We start from the raw sequence: 15792 nt of genomic DNA on the forward strand, positions 1-15792 counted from the left end.
AAAGTGTTATGTTTATGATGGGGATGAAGACCGTCTGTCATGTCTTCTTAATGCTCTTCAGCTGTAAAACATATCACATCATATCATCACATATCAGGACAAAGTTTACTCAAATTATTTAGTTTGTACCATGTGATTATTTGTTTCCCTCAAATGTATTATTACCTTGTATATTTGTAGTACATGCTCCTAACAAAAGGGTGCGGATAATTACTCCAAGTTCCTGTAGTTCCTGGCCAGTTTCTAATAGATTTTCTATAATCAACAAATATTTTTTAAACAACATCATACGCAAGATGTGTTTAATTACAGTAATCTGACAGCATGTGACAATTAACTAGGGAGGGGTAATTGCTGCATTGTTGCATGGAATTGTTGCAATGTCCTGATAATACTCTGTAAATTGGTACAAAAATCTGAGTCACCTCATGCCATGCCCTTGTGACTTTGATTTAAAATGGTATTTGCAGATATAGCATGATACCACCATGTTAAAATTTGTTTGAAGGTCTGTTAAGAAGGTTTTCTTTTGGGGGACTGAGAACCCTCCAGTCATTATTACTAATATGAACTAGAGACTGAGTCAGACCACTTACAAAAACTTGAAATTGATAGATTAAGCAAAGTATGTAGCTAATGTATGTATGTTAAGAGCAACAAAACAGCGGCACACAACACTTGATGAAGTGATGACATTTTATATTCAGACGATTAAAGGTCAACCTGTGAAACATTCATGTTCTACAAAAATGTGTTTTCGGCCTATATCCATCATCATATCTCAGGAACAGAAGGGGATATTGTAATCATATTTGGTCGGATAATGAATTGGTGACACTAATCTTAAACTTGTGGTGATTGTATAGATCTTCTGTGCTATGGGAGTTAAGATGTGGGTAAAGCATTCAGGTCCAAGGTTCTTGCACAATCCCACCCTCTTCACTTTCTGTTTCTGGATATCAACCAGAAGAGGGAGCCTCTTGTTCCTCTATCCATTACAAACTCATTGGATTTGCTGATCTTGAGCTTCAGATGATTGCCTTTGCAACATATGACGAAGCTCTCCTCTGTACTACTCTGTAAAAAAAGTCTCTAAGTGAAGACAGCATGTTTCTCACTGGAAATGATTCACTGGAATCAAACATGTCAACATAGTGATAAGCTTGCATTTTACTAAAAAATACACTGGTGGGTGTATTGCTCAAGAGCCAAGGAAGAGCAGTGTCGAGTTGAAGTTGTTTGGATGAGCGGTTCTGGAGAAAAGGCAAGCAGCAATACCGGAGACCATGCAATCAGCCCGTTTCAAACAGGCACATCTTGCACGGGCACTACACTACTGTATAGGTGAAAGGAAAAGAAAGAATTAGACATAGTCCAGAACCAATTAGACATGAATTAACAGTCAATTTGATGATAATTCATTTTTTAATTTTCAAAATATAGCAAGCTCTTCTTCTGGAAGATGGCCAGCCTGTCTCATATTATGAAAATGAATTTGAGAATTACATTGTAAAGAATGTACGTTCATATGTAAACCCATATATCTGATAAAAATATATTGGCAATCCTAAAAAAGAGAAGTTTGCAGTATCTGCAGCTTATTAAGAGGGGATATGTACCTTGCCTTTTCAACTATAGCAGAAAACTGGTCTTGTCCATGTACCGTTTGAAAATAATAGTAAACACCAAGTTTTTTCTAAATTAGTTCTCCATCACTTGCGTAATGTGTGTATGCACGAAAGTGAGGTAACGTAACAAATGTACAAATTTCAACTCAAAATCTCAATTTTGTAACTTAACTAAGTAGTTATGTTGCCTAAACATTACCAAGTAAATGTTGTGCCTAAACCTTTAACAAACTGCGACCGTTTCAGAACGTTTACAACATGTTTAACCGTTACGTTTAGGTATGAGGACGGAATATGGGTTGTATATCCTGCAACTCTATGGACGCCAATTTATGAAGTGCTATTATGGGTTGTATTAGAGGTGCAGGAACTGTAGGAACAAACGACCCACAATATGTGGTTGTATGGTTTGGAGGACTTGTTGAAATAAAGGGATAATCTTGGTTTATGTAAGATCTTTGGGAACAATGCCAATCTCATAGATCTGCCAAACATATGACTAATATGAGGGTCCTGAATATAATTAGATAACTCTTTTACTAATGATCTACCAACTTATTATGGCCAGCAGAACTTGTAACCCAACAATCAATTAATCTTGTCTACGGAGAAACAACAGGTCTGTTTTTGGTGGCTGAAAGTTTTTTCAGTCCAAGCAGTAAGTGCACAGGTGTAATTAGCATTGCTTATAGACCCATACCAGAGCTGGCCTACTTTCAGTGTTATTGTCTACTAAATACTGGCTTAGCATACTGTCATCATCACTATTATTAGTTACACCCATGAGTTTCCTGATATGACAGAAATGATGTGTGCTGTTTGTATATTAAGAACATGGCCAGCAGAGGTTTTTAAATGTTTAATAATATCCCTTACTAGTAACTAGCTTTTGCCCTCAACCTGCCTGTGTTCCCCCTAAACAACTTATTTGTAACTGGCTGTGTTTGTGTGACATCACTGAAAAAAATATAAAACTTATGAGTAAGAAATTATATAAATATTATATAAATGTTTAATTAGGCAGCTTTCATACATACCATTTCATCAGCGCACACACATTTTTTAAGTGTGTGTATTTACCATGAAAATGTCTGCATTTGGTAGCAAGCAAAAAATAAATAATGGGTATTTGGGTTTACCTCTTTTCCCTTACAAGTGGACATCATTTGACAACACTTTGGAAAAAATATCAGCAAAAGGCTGTCTCACAGAGATATCCATAGTTACATAACATTGTCACTTACCGAACATTTTCATTTTTTAAACACACACACACACACAAACGCAAGCATGTCAATATAGTGATTGGCAGCAGCCTTTTAACACTGTCATACAGATTTGATGCTACCTTAGATGTTGATTCAGTCTTCTTTGTTTGCTGGCCAGCTTGGGCTGCTGGGTGCATGTGATTGAAAAACATCAGACAAGAAACTATAAAATGGATTTAGACTAAAAAGTGGATTGAGATACTGATGCACACTAAATCTAAATAAATAAAATATGAAAACGTATAAAATCAGTAACAATTGTAAAACAATAGCAGAGTTTGACTGCTAAAACAGTTAAGCTATAATTTGTCTGCAGTTTAACTATGATATTTGTATGTCATGTAGGCTTTTGCTCCAAAACACAAATTTTTGTTGTACACTGTATCAATAATTGATATCATACCACAGACCTGTATTTTAATCATCCATAAGGCAAGGGCTCGTTGCTGTTGAGTCAGATGTCTGGTGTTTTTCCCCAATGAATTAGCTGTAATTACTCAGTACAGTGCATTGACCCATTTATCTTGTGTCTAACAAATCTTCAAATGTGACAAAGATTCATAGATGTTAAGTAAAATAAATAAGTCTTTTACAAAATCTGTAGATGCCAACATTTGTTTTACAGTCCCAAATTAATTTGTATTTATGTTTTAGTTATGTATTTATAATTTAATGACTATTTTGGCAGTTCCATGTGGTGGTTTGCATCAAAAAGTAGGACACAGTTGTCAGGTTGGGCAAACAGGGGACTGAGGATGCAGGACTAAGACACGCAGAAACATTCAAACAAAAAGGGATTTATTGTTACACACTGGTACAAACAAACCACAGTATCCAAAAGCAATGGGCAAAAGCAGAGTACCAAAACAGGCAGTAGTCAAAAGTATCCAAACAAACACTTATAAGCTCATGTGGAACAGGCTGGACCGCCAAACTCAAGCGTCAAAGACAAACTGGCAGAGAACAAAGAGCAAAGGTGTGAATATATACACTTGGAGGATGGGAGACAATTAGACACAGGTGCAGGACATTAGGGATGGGAAGGTGATTACAAAAGGCGGGAAGGCAGACAATAACCGGAAGTTGACCTGCAACAGAATCACACGATGAGTAACAAAATTAAACAGGAAGTGAGTAAAGTAATATGAATGTGTGAAGGAAACCTTAAAACATGACCTATAGGAGCGGGAGCTGGGCATGACAACAGTGCTGCCTGGTTTAATGGATAAGATCAGTCTCAGGCCTAGTCCACACTGACACGGGTATTTTTATAACCGTGACTTTTTTTACACGGTTCGGCCTTCCGTCCACACGAAAACGCAGTTTCAGGGCCCTGTAACCGAACATTTTTGAAAACTCCGGCCAGGGTGAGCATTTTCAGGAACGCCGGTTACAGTGCCGGGTTTTTTGCCTTGCGACGTCAGAGTGTGTGCCGTTATCCGCTGTGTTTGACATCATATTGTGCGCCGCTAACTGCTTTGTTGATGATTCTTTGCAATGGCTTGACAGCGTGTTTTTGCGTTTTCATGTGGACGGAGATTTATTTTAAACCGAGCATGTGTGGACGGGTTTTTTTTTTTTAAACGGAGGAGAAAAAACTCCGGTTATAAAAATACCCGTGTCCGTGTGGACTAGGCCTCAGAAGACGTGCCAGTTCAGCTTCTGATCATAATGTTGTTGTTTTTTTTACATATTATAGACCATTAGGTTAATACAACATTATATGTTATGTTTTAAGTTACAGTGTAACGGAAAATCCTAAAGGTTTACCATTGCGTGTTTAATGCTTAAGGTTTAATTACCCGTTTTAGGAGAGAGAAAATATAAGATAATCAATTACACTTAAAAAAATATATAGTCTCATAAGCACTACATTCCCATTGTTAAATTAACAAAAAAAAAACTTTAACTTGTAAATAACAATAATTATTTGTGCTCACTTTTGATGAGGTGCAAGCTTTTAGGGCCAGTTACAGCATTTGCAGCTATCTTGAAAGACCAAATTAGCTGGGCAGTTTTGGATCCAGGTGATGCCATTGGCACAATTGTAAAAGGAACCTGGGGCATCAGGTTTGGAATAAACCCCACCAGTCTTTGTAGCACAGAAGTTGTCTTGGTTGGTAGTGATTGTTGGTCTGGGATGAGGTATGGTATGAGGTTCATTTGGTTTTTTGTCTGATGTCTGAGTCACTAGATTTGGGTTGGTTCCTGTAGTGGGAAGAGGAGGAAGATCTGCAGAAGTAATAGGAAATTATTATTAGTCTATACATTCAAAGTTAACAAATGTCAATAAATTAATGCTGTGTGGTTTCTGAAAGAAGTATTTTAACAAGTAATATATGATTCTACTCACCTGGGGCTACAAGAGAGCGGAGATAGCTGATGAGAGGGTAGTTTCCCTGGTTACAGAACTGTCCATTAAAGTCATCCAGATCCAGAGCCCAGACGAAAGCTCCTCCAAATCTGTTGTCCTTTAGGTAACGGACCTGAATATATAATGACAGCAACAATGTTTGTACTTTAACGTAACTGGCAAAAAAAATTGCAAACTTTTTATATAGAAACATGCAACTACCTTAGTCGCAAAACTTTCTTTGTTGTCATATCCAACCCACTGATTTTGTTTGACCGCATATGGAACTTTCTGATCCTCAATCAGGTGGACACTGGCCCCTTGAAGAAAAGTGCAAATCTGAAAAGAGGGTTGCATTTCAGATTTTAAAGTATTGTATTAAAGCTCTATTAAAGTTTGATTACTTCATAATAAAAAAATATTTTTTATTTTAATCAGTTACATAGAGTTACTAATAAAACACAGACAGAGTTAAATTCAGTGAGTCATTGCCAGGTTCACCTCATAATAGGACCAGAAGCCAGACTCTCTTGTAAAAGCACCCGCAGCAGCTGGACCACTGGTTGGTGCTCCAACCACACTGGATAGACTAGACAGTTGAAATGTTCTTCCGTATGTAGCAAAGCCCATATTTAGCTTTTCTACAGGTGTTCCCTTGTCTCGCCAATATCTCATGGAATAGTCCTGAAAGAGACAGACAGAAGTCAGATTTCCAACCAAATGTAATGCAAATTCTTACCAGATTTATAGAAATCTGTGATAGGAAATGTAAGTGAATGTGTGTTTCCATCCTCTACTTTTATGTGAGTATGAGAAGTTGGGCTAATTGAGACAGCTGGCGCTTATTCTCTATTCATCTTTAAACCATTGCAGAAGAAGACAATGAGATGACTGAGATAATTAAAAGAGAACCAGTCAAACCTCAAACTCAAATAATGGAACACCAAATGTAAATAGTTATGTTTGAATCATGTATTAGTTTGAGGAATGTTAGTGTCATTATGGCTCCTCACATATCTGATGTTTTTATCTAAGACTGTGAGTCGTTTCTAGGGGACAATCGGCAATTAAGACCCATACTTGTGTTTTACTATTAGGTGGGGTCGTATTCATTATGACGGACGCAAAGCAGGTATTATATACATTACAGGGCCAAACATGTTGAGGTGGTGGATAGTTCAAACAAACAGGAGTTTCACCAAGGCAGCCAGGGTCTGTGTCCCAATAAAAGTAAAAAAAAAATTATGATGTAATTAACAGAACAAATGGAACTGTGGCAGGTTCTGTGTCATGTGCGTAACCGGAAGTGAAGTAACTTAACACTTACACACTAACTAGTTTTGTTGCCCAAACCTAACCAAACTACAACAGTTTCATAACTTTAACGACATGTTTCACATCACAACCGTTGGATTTAGGTATCGTGGAATTGTTGTTTCATCTGCTGCTATTCTCCTTTTTATCTCTTCAGTGCAGCGGAGGTTTTAGTGTACATTTAAGGCACATGCTTCATGTAAATAAGGATTAATTTAAGTCTTTTTGCATTGTATTTTGCATTTATCGATGCCCCAACATTTCCACCACAGCCAAGCTTAAAAGAATTTTACAATATTTTAGCTTATTTCTCTTATTTTATTTTCAGCATTTCCAGCGGGATTTTTTATGCAGAATTTGAAAATTTGTGTAAAAGCAGGTTTATGGAAATGCTTTTATTGAAAAAGAAACAGATAGTTGGCAATAGGGGAAAGTTTGTCCGACAATGCCAGACCTTCTTCCACAGTGCCGCGCAGGAGGGTCTAGCTAGTCCACACAGCAGTCCGGGATGAGAGAAAAATGTGCTCTTGTTTATTGGCATTTCTTTAAACCAATCCCAATTGTCTTGGAGCGGCGCTAAGTGCCAGACGGAGCCACATTGTCGCTGGAAAATAGCCTCGGGACGGAACTTGTTTTAGTACTTTCAAAGGTTGTGGAACGGAAAACTCAGATTTGACAGATATTTTAGCTAGCTGTCTGAATTTACCCGGCAGAGATCTGAGGAACAGTTAACCATAGTCGACTGGAGTTTAAAATTACAACAAAAAGAAAGCAGAGGGAATTTAGAGTGGCACCAGAGCAATCCCGAAAGTGGAACGTTGTGGATTTAGACTTGGGATGAGTAAGTAATTTACATTCATGATGTAGGTAAAAAAAAATGCATCCCTGTACTTACAGTATTTAAGTAAACTTGTTCCCCTGTTTCACGGGCTGCCTTGTATAAGGGGCTGTTATGTCCTGTCACAGTCTCCCAGGTGCCATGAAAGTCATACGTCATCACGTTGATAAAGTCTAGGTACCTAATGAAATGCATGTGAGATCAAGTACACCAACACATGATGACAAACGATTATGGAGATAATGTGGGGGAGTAACATTTTGTTGTACTTTGCCATCTCTGTGATTTCATAACCAGCATCAATGGTTCCTTTCCCAGCAGCCACAGCAGCAGAAACCAATAATCTGGGCCGGCCAGTTGCTGTTCCCTCAGACTGATAGGCCTCTAGGAGTTCCTGTACACCATAGAATCATAGGAAAGTCACTTTCTGGTTCATGTTAAACATTATTTTAAACACCGGAGGAGTAATTTTGGATTAGACCTTGCATAACACTGTGAATCTTTGTTTGTCTTCCGGAGGACTTCCTCTTCCAGCAGGGTATTCCCAGTCCAAATCAAGTCCATCAAAACTATATTTCCTCAGTAGTTTGATAGAAGATTGGATGAATGTATTTCTGTTGGCTTGTGTTGACACCATTGTTGTAAATCTGTGTAGAATTTTAGGAAAGTAAAGCTTTAAAGAGGACATGTATACAATACATTGAACTTTATAGATTTTTTTTTAATGCTAAATATCTCACTTTTGTGTTCCAAAGTTCCAGCCTCCGACTGCCAACAGTGTTTTAAGATTTGGATTCCTGTGGGAATATATAGATTTAGTTGCCTGCAATCACTACTGTACATAACGTTTTACAGAGACAATGCTAAAACATGTTGGACTGACCTCTGTTTGAGTCCATTAAAGGATGTATAGAGTACATCATCATTCCATTCTATGGTGACCAACTCGTTTGCCTCGTTAATACCAGAAAAGGCATAGATCAGGTGGGTACACAGGTTTGGATCAATATTGAGAGGCATGAACTTCCCATTGCCAGGACGGTATTGGGACCAGTTAGTGAAATAACACACCAGTCTGGTGGATGACACTACTCATGGAAGAGCAGAAATAGTTTTCATTAATCTTTGAAGAAGAATCAATGACAATTTGACAAAAAGACATTTAACAATTTAGACTTTAGTCAGTTACTACTAAGATTGTTCAAAATTAATTATTGCTATGAAACTTACCCAAACTGCCAAAGGAAAGACAGAGACCTTCAAAGTTACAGATTTAGTTAGTACTTATAAGGTAATATAGATATTGGAAAAACATTTCCCTGCTTCTCATTGTCCCTTACCTGCAATTAGAAATAGCTTTCTCATGGTGGTTGTGCTTGGATGGGCTATCATATCAAAAGGAGAGCACTTTATAGCTCTTTTTAACTGACAAATAATACACAATCCATGGTAAACATTAACCAGGAACAATTTGACAAATATAGGTCCACATGATTAGGACACTAAGCAGTTGCATCATGCAAGTAAGTCAAATAACAGAAGCTGGTAAAAGACCTTTGGCACATGCAGAAAAACAAACAAACAACAACCCGTGAGTGACTGTAATCATAATAGTCCAACCCATTCTGTTGCTGAATTTCTAAATATTTGGCTGTCTGACATTATGTTAAGCATCTATCTAGCACTTTAATTGGCATCAATTCAACACTTTCTTCAAGTTTTTGATCTATAGTATTTCAGCATTCTAAAACTGTGTTTTGTCTTTTCCATTTTCTAAAATGTTTAGTGACAGGTCAGATGACTGCAAAGCCCCCTTTTGTTTCATTTGCTTCTTTGGACTTTAGAAGCACCAGGCATATACAATGTTTGTTCATGGTCAGTGTGCTCCTATTAGGTTCATTTACCTCTTACAAACACCAGGCCAGACAGGCATATGAAAGTTTAATGTTGCGTAGTCTTGTTTTTGTGAAGTCCCAATTTTTGGGTTCATGTCAGAATCCTGTAATCATATTTTATTAATTTGAATAGTCTATAAAAATTAAATTATTTGAATGAAATGAAAGATTTTAGAAAAAAAAAGAGACAAAGAAATATTAAGAAATATTTATTTAAGGCCAGTCGCAGCAGTTGCATCTCACACTGAAAACAAGATTAACTGGACAGCGCTGGAGGTGTGCGTCTCCTTGGGTACACTGATAAAAGGAGTTGCGGTTCTCGGCATTTATGTAGAGGCCATCAGCCTTCCCAGCACAGAAATCACTTCCAGAATCAACAACTGTGGTGGTAGTTGTAAGAGAAGTGGCAGCAGGAGTCTGCTTTGTGGTGCTCACTGGTGAGTGTGTGGTTACAGGAGGTGGAAGTGGAAAATCTATTAAAAAGAATTAATAAAATATAACAGATTAAGGAAGGTTTTACTTGTTAAGGGGAGATGATAAAACGTTTACATTCTGTGCAGTGTTGAGGTCTCATTTCTGTTTACCTGAATCCAGAAGAGAGCGCAGAAAACTAATGAGGGGATATTTTCCCTGGCCACAGAACTGTCCAGTAAAATCATCCAGATCTAGCGCCCAGACAAAGGCTCCTCCAAATTTGTTATCTTTCACATACTGTGCCTATGGAATATAAGTTACAGAGAGAACTTTAACTTTAAAATGCAAGTTTTTTAGGTTTGAATACATGTCAGAAATTATAAAAAATAAAAAAGAATAAATATATATATATATATATATATATATATATATATATATATATATTAGAGCCGGGACTTTAACGCGTTAATTAAGATTAATTAATTACAGACTTTAATGCGTTAATTAATTACACAAAAAATAACACGTTAAACATTTTTTACGCATTTTAATCACACTTATTTTTGCACCGTGGGACGTTTCTCACTGGAAGAGTTTCGGCGTACCGATTATATTGGAGCACCAACTAGCGTTCATGACTTCAGACCTTTTATATATGTCAATGCTTCAGACAACAACAAACCACAGTGAATATGAACGAAGAAGCTGACGAGACCGCTTTGGTTGGCCCCGTGTATGGGGCATTTTGTTATAAAAAACGAACGGATGGAAGCGTCGATTAGAGCATGGTTGTGTGCAAGCTATGCAACAAGGAATTCGCATATCACCGCAGCACATCGAGCCTCAAGTATCACCTCGACGCAAAACATTTAGCAGCTAGCGTGGACGTTAGCCCGAATCCGAGTACAAGGACCCACACCCAACCTACACTCCACCAGATGACTGGTTTGAGGACCAGGGTAACTAAGTCTGAATGTACTTGAAAGTATTGGGTTTTACTTAAAAAAACATAGTTTACAGAAGGTCTACCTACCTATAGGCTACCTGAATTTCTGAAATGTACTATATTTCTAAATATGCTATTGCTACACTTAATGGCAAAAATTGCACTGGTCTGCTGGACTTGGTTGAACAAAAATAAACAATATTGTGTTGCTTAAGCTTATGTATTCAGTGATTATTCAATGGTATACTAAAAATCCATGTGAAACAAATTACTTCTCACTGTTCTCAGGTCAAATATTTATGGAATTAAAATGTGATTAAGTTTGATTAATTAATTACAAAGCCTGTAATTAATTAGATAAATTTTTTTAATTGAGTCCCGGCCCTAATATATATATATATATATATAATTGCTGTTTCGTCTCTAACATACACTCACACAAACAGCGCTGTAACATAAATGCACTGATAATAGCAATGTTATGCTTTTTATTTCCTCATGTTGGTGGTGATTACTGTACTGTATACATTTTAAACTGGACTCAAAAACTTCACCTTAAAAAACAGCAACCTTATGCACTAATTTCTAATTTTTTAGAGTGCACCCATAATGTTGTAAAGGCCACAACTTTTTAGACTTAGCCTCCCAAATATTTTATGTTATTTCCTCACTGAATACAGTGTAGCACATTATTTTATACACATTTCAAGAGCTTTCTCAAGGTTAATTCAATTAGAAAATTTAATTTATTTTATTTTTTTCCGAGTGAAAAAAAAGTGTCTGATCATATCCAAGAACGCCCTGATCTAAACTGGAAATACAGAGGCTATTAGTTTATATTTTAGTTACAATCCAGTTGAAGGGAAATGTATGCCTGAGATATTGCAATTGTTTAAAAATGTACCTATGCACCTATGGCTGCTACATGATCTATCTATATATAATTCATTTAACAAAGCATACATTTTGAATTAAAAGAGATCTTTTTCAGGCATTGTCAAATTAACATAAGCCAACAACATAATGAATCTTATACATGTTGATTTTTTTTCTCTACATTAAAGCTTGTTTTAAGTGGCCGGGTTAGCTCAGTTGGTAGAGCATGCACACATATATAGAGGTTTACTCCTCGACAAAGCGGCCGGGGGTTAGACTCCAACCTGCGACCCTTTGCTGCATGTCATTCCCCTTCTCTCTCCCCCTTCTCTCTCCCCTTTCATGTCTTCATCTGTCCTGTAAAATGAAATGCCTAAATTGCCCCAAAAAATAATCTTTAAAAAAAGAAGAAGCTTGTTTTAATTCCTATGTGTAATTATCTGACAGTTTTATCCAGCTCTGATCTCATTGGTCCAGTCTGAGAGGAGATTGACTCAATCATGCAGATCGCACACAGCCACCTGAGTGATGAATTTGTTTGTGCCTACTGTGTGCTTCTCTTTGTGGTGTTTTTATGACAAATTGCAAAAAACCTGTCTTGACCCAATAAAAAGATTACAGACCTGTGGGGTTTGCCAAAATGTAAAGTTGTGTGTTAGAGTGCCACCTTCTGCTCGATGCACCTTTGTGCTGCCTGTGCAGCTTCATAATGATCAGCTACACCTAGTGAAATGTACTAATTTAGGAAGCTAAGATACTTATAGCTAGGCAAGTAGTGATGCTACTTTTATCTTGTTCATATTATCTGCATAAACATAGATGTGGAGGATGTCTTATTTATTACCTTGATTTCAAAACTCTGCCTGTTATCAAACCCAACCCACTCATTTCCTTTAGTAGCATAGGGCACCATTTGCTCATCAAGCCAGTGAAGACTACCTCCTTGGAGGAAAGTGCAAACCTGTAGAAGTGGAAGAACATCACATTTAAACATCCTCGACATGATTTGTGATGTCTTAGCTTGAAACTCTCTCAAAACTCTGTTGGGCTTATATTAATTAAATCTGAACTGAGTTCAATTTAGCTATGTTGTGTCTCAGTGTTGCATTTGTGTTGACCCTTCACTGACCTCGTAGTAAGACCAAAACCCAGCTTCACGGGTGTAGGGCCCAGCAGAGGCTGGTCCGCTTGTTGATGCTCCAACACCGTTAACTGCTGATGATGTTTGAAATGTGCGTCCATATGTAGAAAAACCAACTATGAGCTTTTCAAGAGGAGCTCCTTGGTCTCTCCAGTATTTTATAGCAAAGTTCTGTGCAGAGAAAAAAAAAAAGTATATATTAAAAACAACGTGTTAGATGTTCAGCTTATTGGGTTTTGAGAATGATAACTGAATTTTGTTGAGGATTTTACTAACCACATTGTTGTAGATGTTGTTGCCCTGATCGTGAGAGCTGCGGTACAGAGGGCTGTTGTGGCCAGTAAACGGGTCCCATGCTCCGTGGAAGTCATAGGTCATGACATTTATGAAGTCTAGGAACCTGTTAGACAATGATGATGTCACATATTAAAAACAGAAAGTATATTATCTTTTCAACTTTTAAAATGACTCAGAGTCACAGGAACTCACTTTGAGACATCAGCAATCTCATATCCATTGTCGATGTTTCCCTTCCCAGCAGCCACTGCAGCTGTGAGCAGCAATCGTGGTTTTTTCGTCACAGTGGCTTCTTTTTCAAAGGCGGCAAGTAATTCCTACATGCAAGAGGGAAATAGTTGAGGATAATCACATGGACGATGCGAGAATATTTAAAGTTACATTGCAGTATCACCTCAAATCAGGATGCTGTGTTGGTGTTGGCATCCTGTGGGTTTCTGTCAATGCTGCTGACTAGAGGAGGTGTAGATTTTACAAACTGACCTGGCAGAGCACTGTGAATCTCTTCTTGTCCTCTGGTGGGCTCCCTCGTGCTCCAGGATATTCCCAGTCCAGGTCCAGCCCGTCAAAGCCATGCAGTCTCAAGAAACTGATAGAAGACTGGATGAATCTCTGGCGGTTGACAGGGGATGAAACCATGATGGTAAATCTGTAAACAAGTTTAACAACCTTTTAGCAACACTGTTGATGATGCTGTCTGCATCATTATATGAGATAATGCAATTCAACAGCCTTAGGATTCCTTGCTGTTGAAGCCTTGTGGACTCACTGTGAAGTTCCAAAGTTCCACCCACCAACAGCCAGCAGAGTCTTCAGCTGGGCGTTTCTGTGCAGGATTTGTGAAAAAACATGATTTATAATGTATTAGTGTTAGAAGTTAGATCCTCTACTTTAATGCTACTTTAGAAGTAGCAATCCCACAGCACGTAAAATACCAGCATTCCAGGCTTGTGCAAAATTCAGAATTTCAGAATTGGCCTCCATTGAATTCATGAATTTGAATTTGAATTAAATTGACTCCGCCCCACAGGAATTTGAATTTGAAAGACAGGAAGTGGAATTAAATTCATGGCAATTCAAAGAAATTCCACACAGTCGCACAACAGAAAGAATGTGTGGAATCTCACATACATTCAGTGTTAGGAAGGTTACTTTGGAAATGTAATTGCTTACTGTTATAAGTTACCCATTATAAATGTGGTTTGGATTACTTTATTTGGATTACTTCATCAATTTGATTAGTGACTTATTGAATTGCACATTTTATGTCAGTAATACAACTAAATACAATTACATACATTTTGTAATTTAATAACATAATTTCATTATGTAACTAGTCACTCCTCAACCCTGCATACATTTTTTCCCAAATATAGATAATGATAAGCATTCTGGGAAATGGAGTCATGTTCCATCATGTTCCACAAAATTACAATTACAATTAATCAAAATGAATTATTTGTTCTCTGACTAGAGCTTTTAACATTTATTGCTGGGGGAAAACATTTCCTGTTATTGTAATCTGTACAAGTAGTTCAAACTAATATAATTTATAGAATATGTAATGCAATCATATCTGACATATATTGTAAAGCTTCATTGTTAAACACTTCACTTAGATTATGTATATGAATTTCTTTGAATTTTTATTGAATTGCAATTCTGGTTCCTTTAATTCAAATTGGAATTGTAATTCTAGATACTGTTTTTGACATCAATTCAAATTCAAGAATTGAGTCATTCTCAATTCAATTCTGAATTGTGCACAAGCCTGCTGCATTCAAAATGTTATTCAAAATCTACTTCCTGAGCATTGTCTTTTTTTCTTTTACTTCATATATTCAATGATAAAACTGCATAGTTTTTTTACTCGTTCTCAAACTTGACTCACATTCAGACTACTCAAAACTGTCTTTGAATTTTGTATATATTTCTTTCTCCCTTTTTTTCTTCTTTTGTGCATAGATTTTTTTTTGTTTTCTTGTAACCTTTTATTCTTTCTACTTACTTACATTTCTACCACTGCAGTTAATCTACACGTTTATTGTGTTTGTGTGTTGTTGTTTTTTTACAATCTCCTTCTATGGAAAAATGGATAATGCCACTTAACCAGTCACACTAAAACGTCCAAGTTCATCTCGACTGCTGATGTGATTAGTTGTTGTGAAATAACAGTTGATATGGCTGCAGATACATTGATACTGTATGAAAAAAACAACTCACCTATTCTTCAGCTCATTGAAGGATTTGTAGAGAACGTCGTCATTCCACTCATAAGGAGCCAGCTCATTAGAATGGTTGATTATTGAAAAGGCGTAGATCAGGTGTGTGCAGAGGTTGGGATCTACATTGGCAGGCAGATATTTGCCAGCACCTTGTCTATACTGGGACCAGTTGGTGAAGTAGCACACCAGTTTGGTAGAAGACACTTTTGGAGAGGGGAGAAACTATTACTATGAAGTTTCTATTTAAAGACATGGTGATTACATGTGAGAAGCAAATGGCAATGTAATATAAAGAAGTTAAATAATGAATGCATACCCATCTGGAGACACATCAAAAGAGACAGTCCTAAAAAAATAATACATTTTATTTTCATGAAAGAAATTTGCACAAGACTCACTGCTTTTGAATGAATTAACAACTGAAAGAATGTAACTTACCAGCCAAGACTGTTAGTCGGGCCATGTTGTGTCAGCGGAGATTTTTCCTTGGAGCTGCAAAAATAAATAATTATTTTTTTTTAAACTGCAAACAGTTTACCATCTAGAGGCTGTACAATAGTTAGTAATATTAAAATGTAAACTACTGAAACATGTGTG

The 15792-nt window shown here is 37.0% G+C and overlaps 2 protein-coding genes across 2 annotated transcripts; both read right to left on the reverse strand.

Annotated features, from left to right (window-relative positions):
• Nucleotides 1-4856: 4856 nt before the first annotated feature.
• Nucleotides 4857-8766, reverse strand: LOC114558427 (acidic mammalian chitinase). Its single transcript, XM_028582436.1, has 11 exons — nucleotides 8742-8766; nucleotides 8632-8658; nucleotides 8285-8489; nucleotides 8142-8198; nucleotides 7883-8048; nucleotides 7671-7795; nucleotides 7459-7582; nucleotides 5751-5933; nucleotides 5472-5588; nucleotides 5250-5382; nucleotides 4857-5128 (listed from the first exon to the last, which is right to left on the reverse strand). The coding sequence occupies exons 1-11, from the start codon at nucleotides 8764-8766 to the stop codon at nucleotides 4857-4859; spliced, it is 1434 nt and encodes a 477-aa protein (XP_028438237.1).
• Nucleotides 8767-9509: 743 nt separating this feature from the next.
• Nucleotides 9510-15680, reverse strand: LOC114558256 (acidic mammalian chitinase-like). Its single transcript, XM_028582092.1, has 11 exons — nucleotides 15634-15680; nucleotides 15512-15541; nucleotides 15194-15398; nucleotides 13740-13796; nucleotides 13454-13619; nucleotides 13163-13287; nucleotides 12950-13073; nucleotides 12662-12844; nucleotides 12377-12493; nucleotides 9881-10013; nucleotides 9510-9769 (listed from the first exon to the last, which is right to left on the reverse strand). Exons 1-11 carry the CDS (start codon nucleotides 15656-15658, stop codon nucleotides 9510-9512), a joined length of 1425 nt encoding a protein of 474 aa, XP_028437893.1. The 5' UTR covers nucleotides 15659-15680.
• Between the last annotated feature and the right edge of the window lie 112 nt (nucleotides 15681-15792).

Source organism: Perca flavescens, chromosome 7 (assembly GCF_004354835.1).
Source record: "Perca flavescens isolate YP-PL-M2 chromosome 7, PFLA_1.0, whole genome shotgun sequence".
NCBI classification, from domain to species: domain Eukaryota; kingdom Metazoa; phylum Chordata; class Actinopteri; order Perciformes; family Percidae; genus Perca; species Perca flavescens.

Coding starts and splice junctions, on each gene's coding strand:
- LOC114558427 (XM_028582436.1), bottom strand. CDS start 8,766: ATGAGAAAGCTATTTCTAATTGCAG. Junction 8,049..8,141: donor TGGAACTTTGGAACACAAAA/GTGAGATATTTA, acceptor AATTCTACACAG/ATTTACAACAATGGTGTCAA. Junction 7,583..7,670: donor GAAATCACAGAGATGGCAAA/GTACAACAAAAT, acceptor GCATTTCATTAG/GTACCTAGACTTTATCAACG.
- LOC114558256 (XM_028582092.1), bottom strand. CDS start 15,658: ATGGCCCGACTAACAGTCTTGGCTG. Junction 12,845..12,949: donor ACAACATCTACAACAATGTG/GTTAGTAAAATC, acceptor TTCTCTGCACAG/AACTTTGCTATAAAATACTG. Junction 9,770..9,880: donor GCGCTCTCTTCTGGATTCAG/GTAAACAGAAAT, acceptor TCTTTTTAATAG/ATTTTCCACTTCCACCTCCT.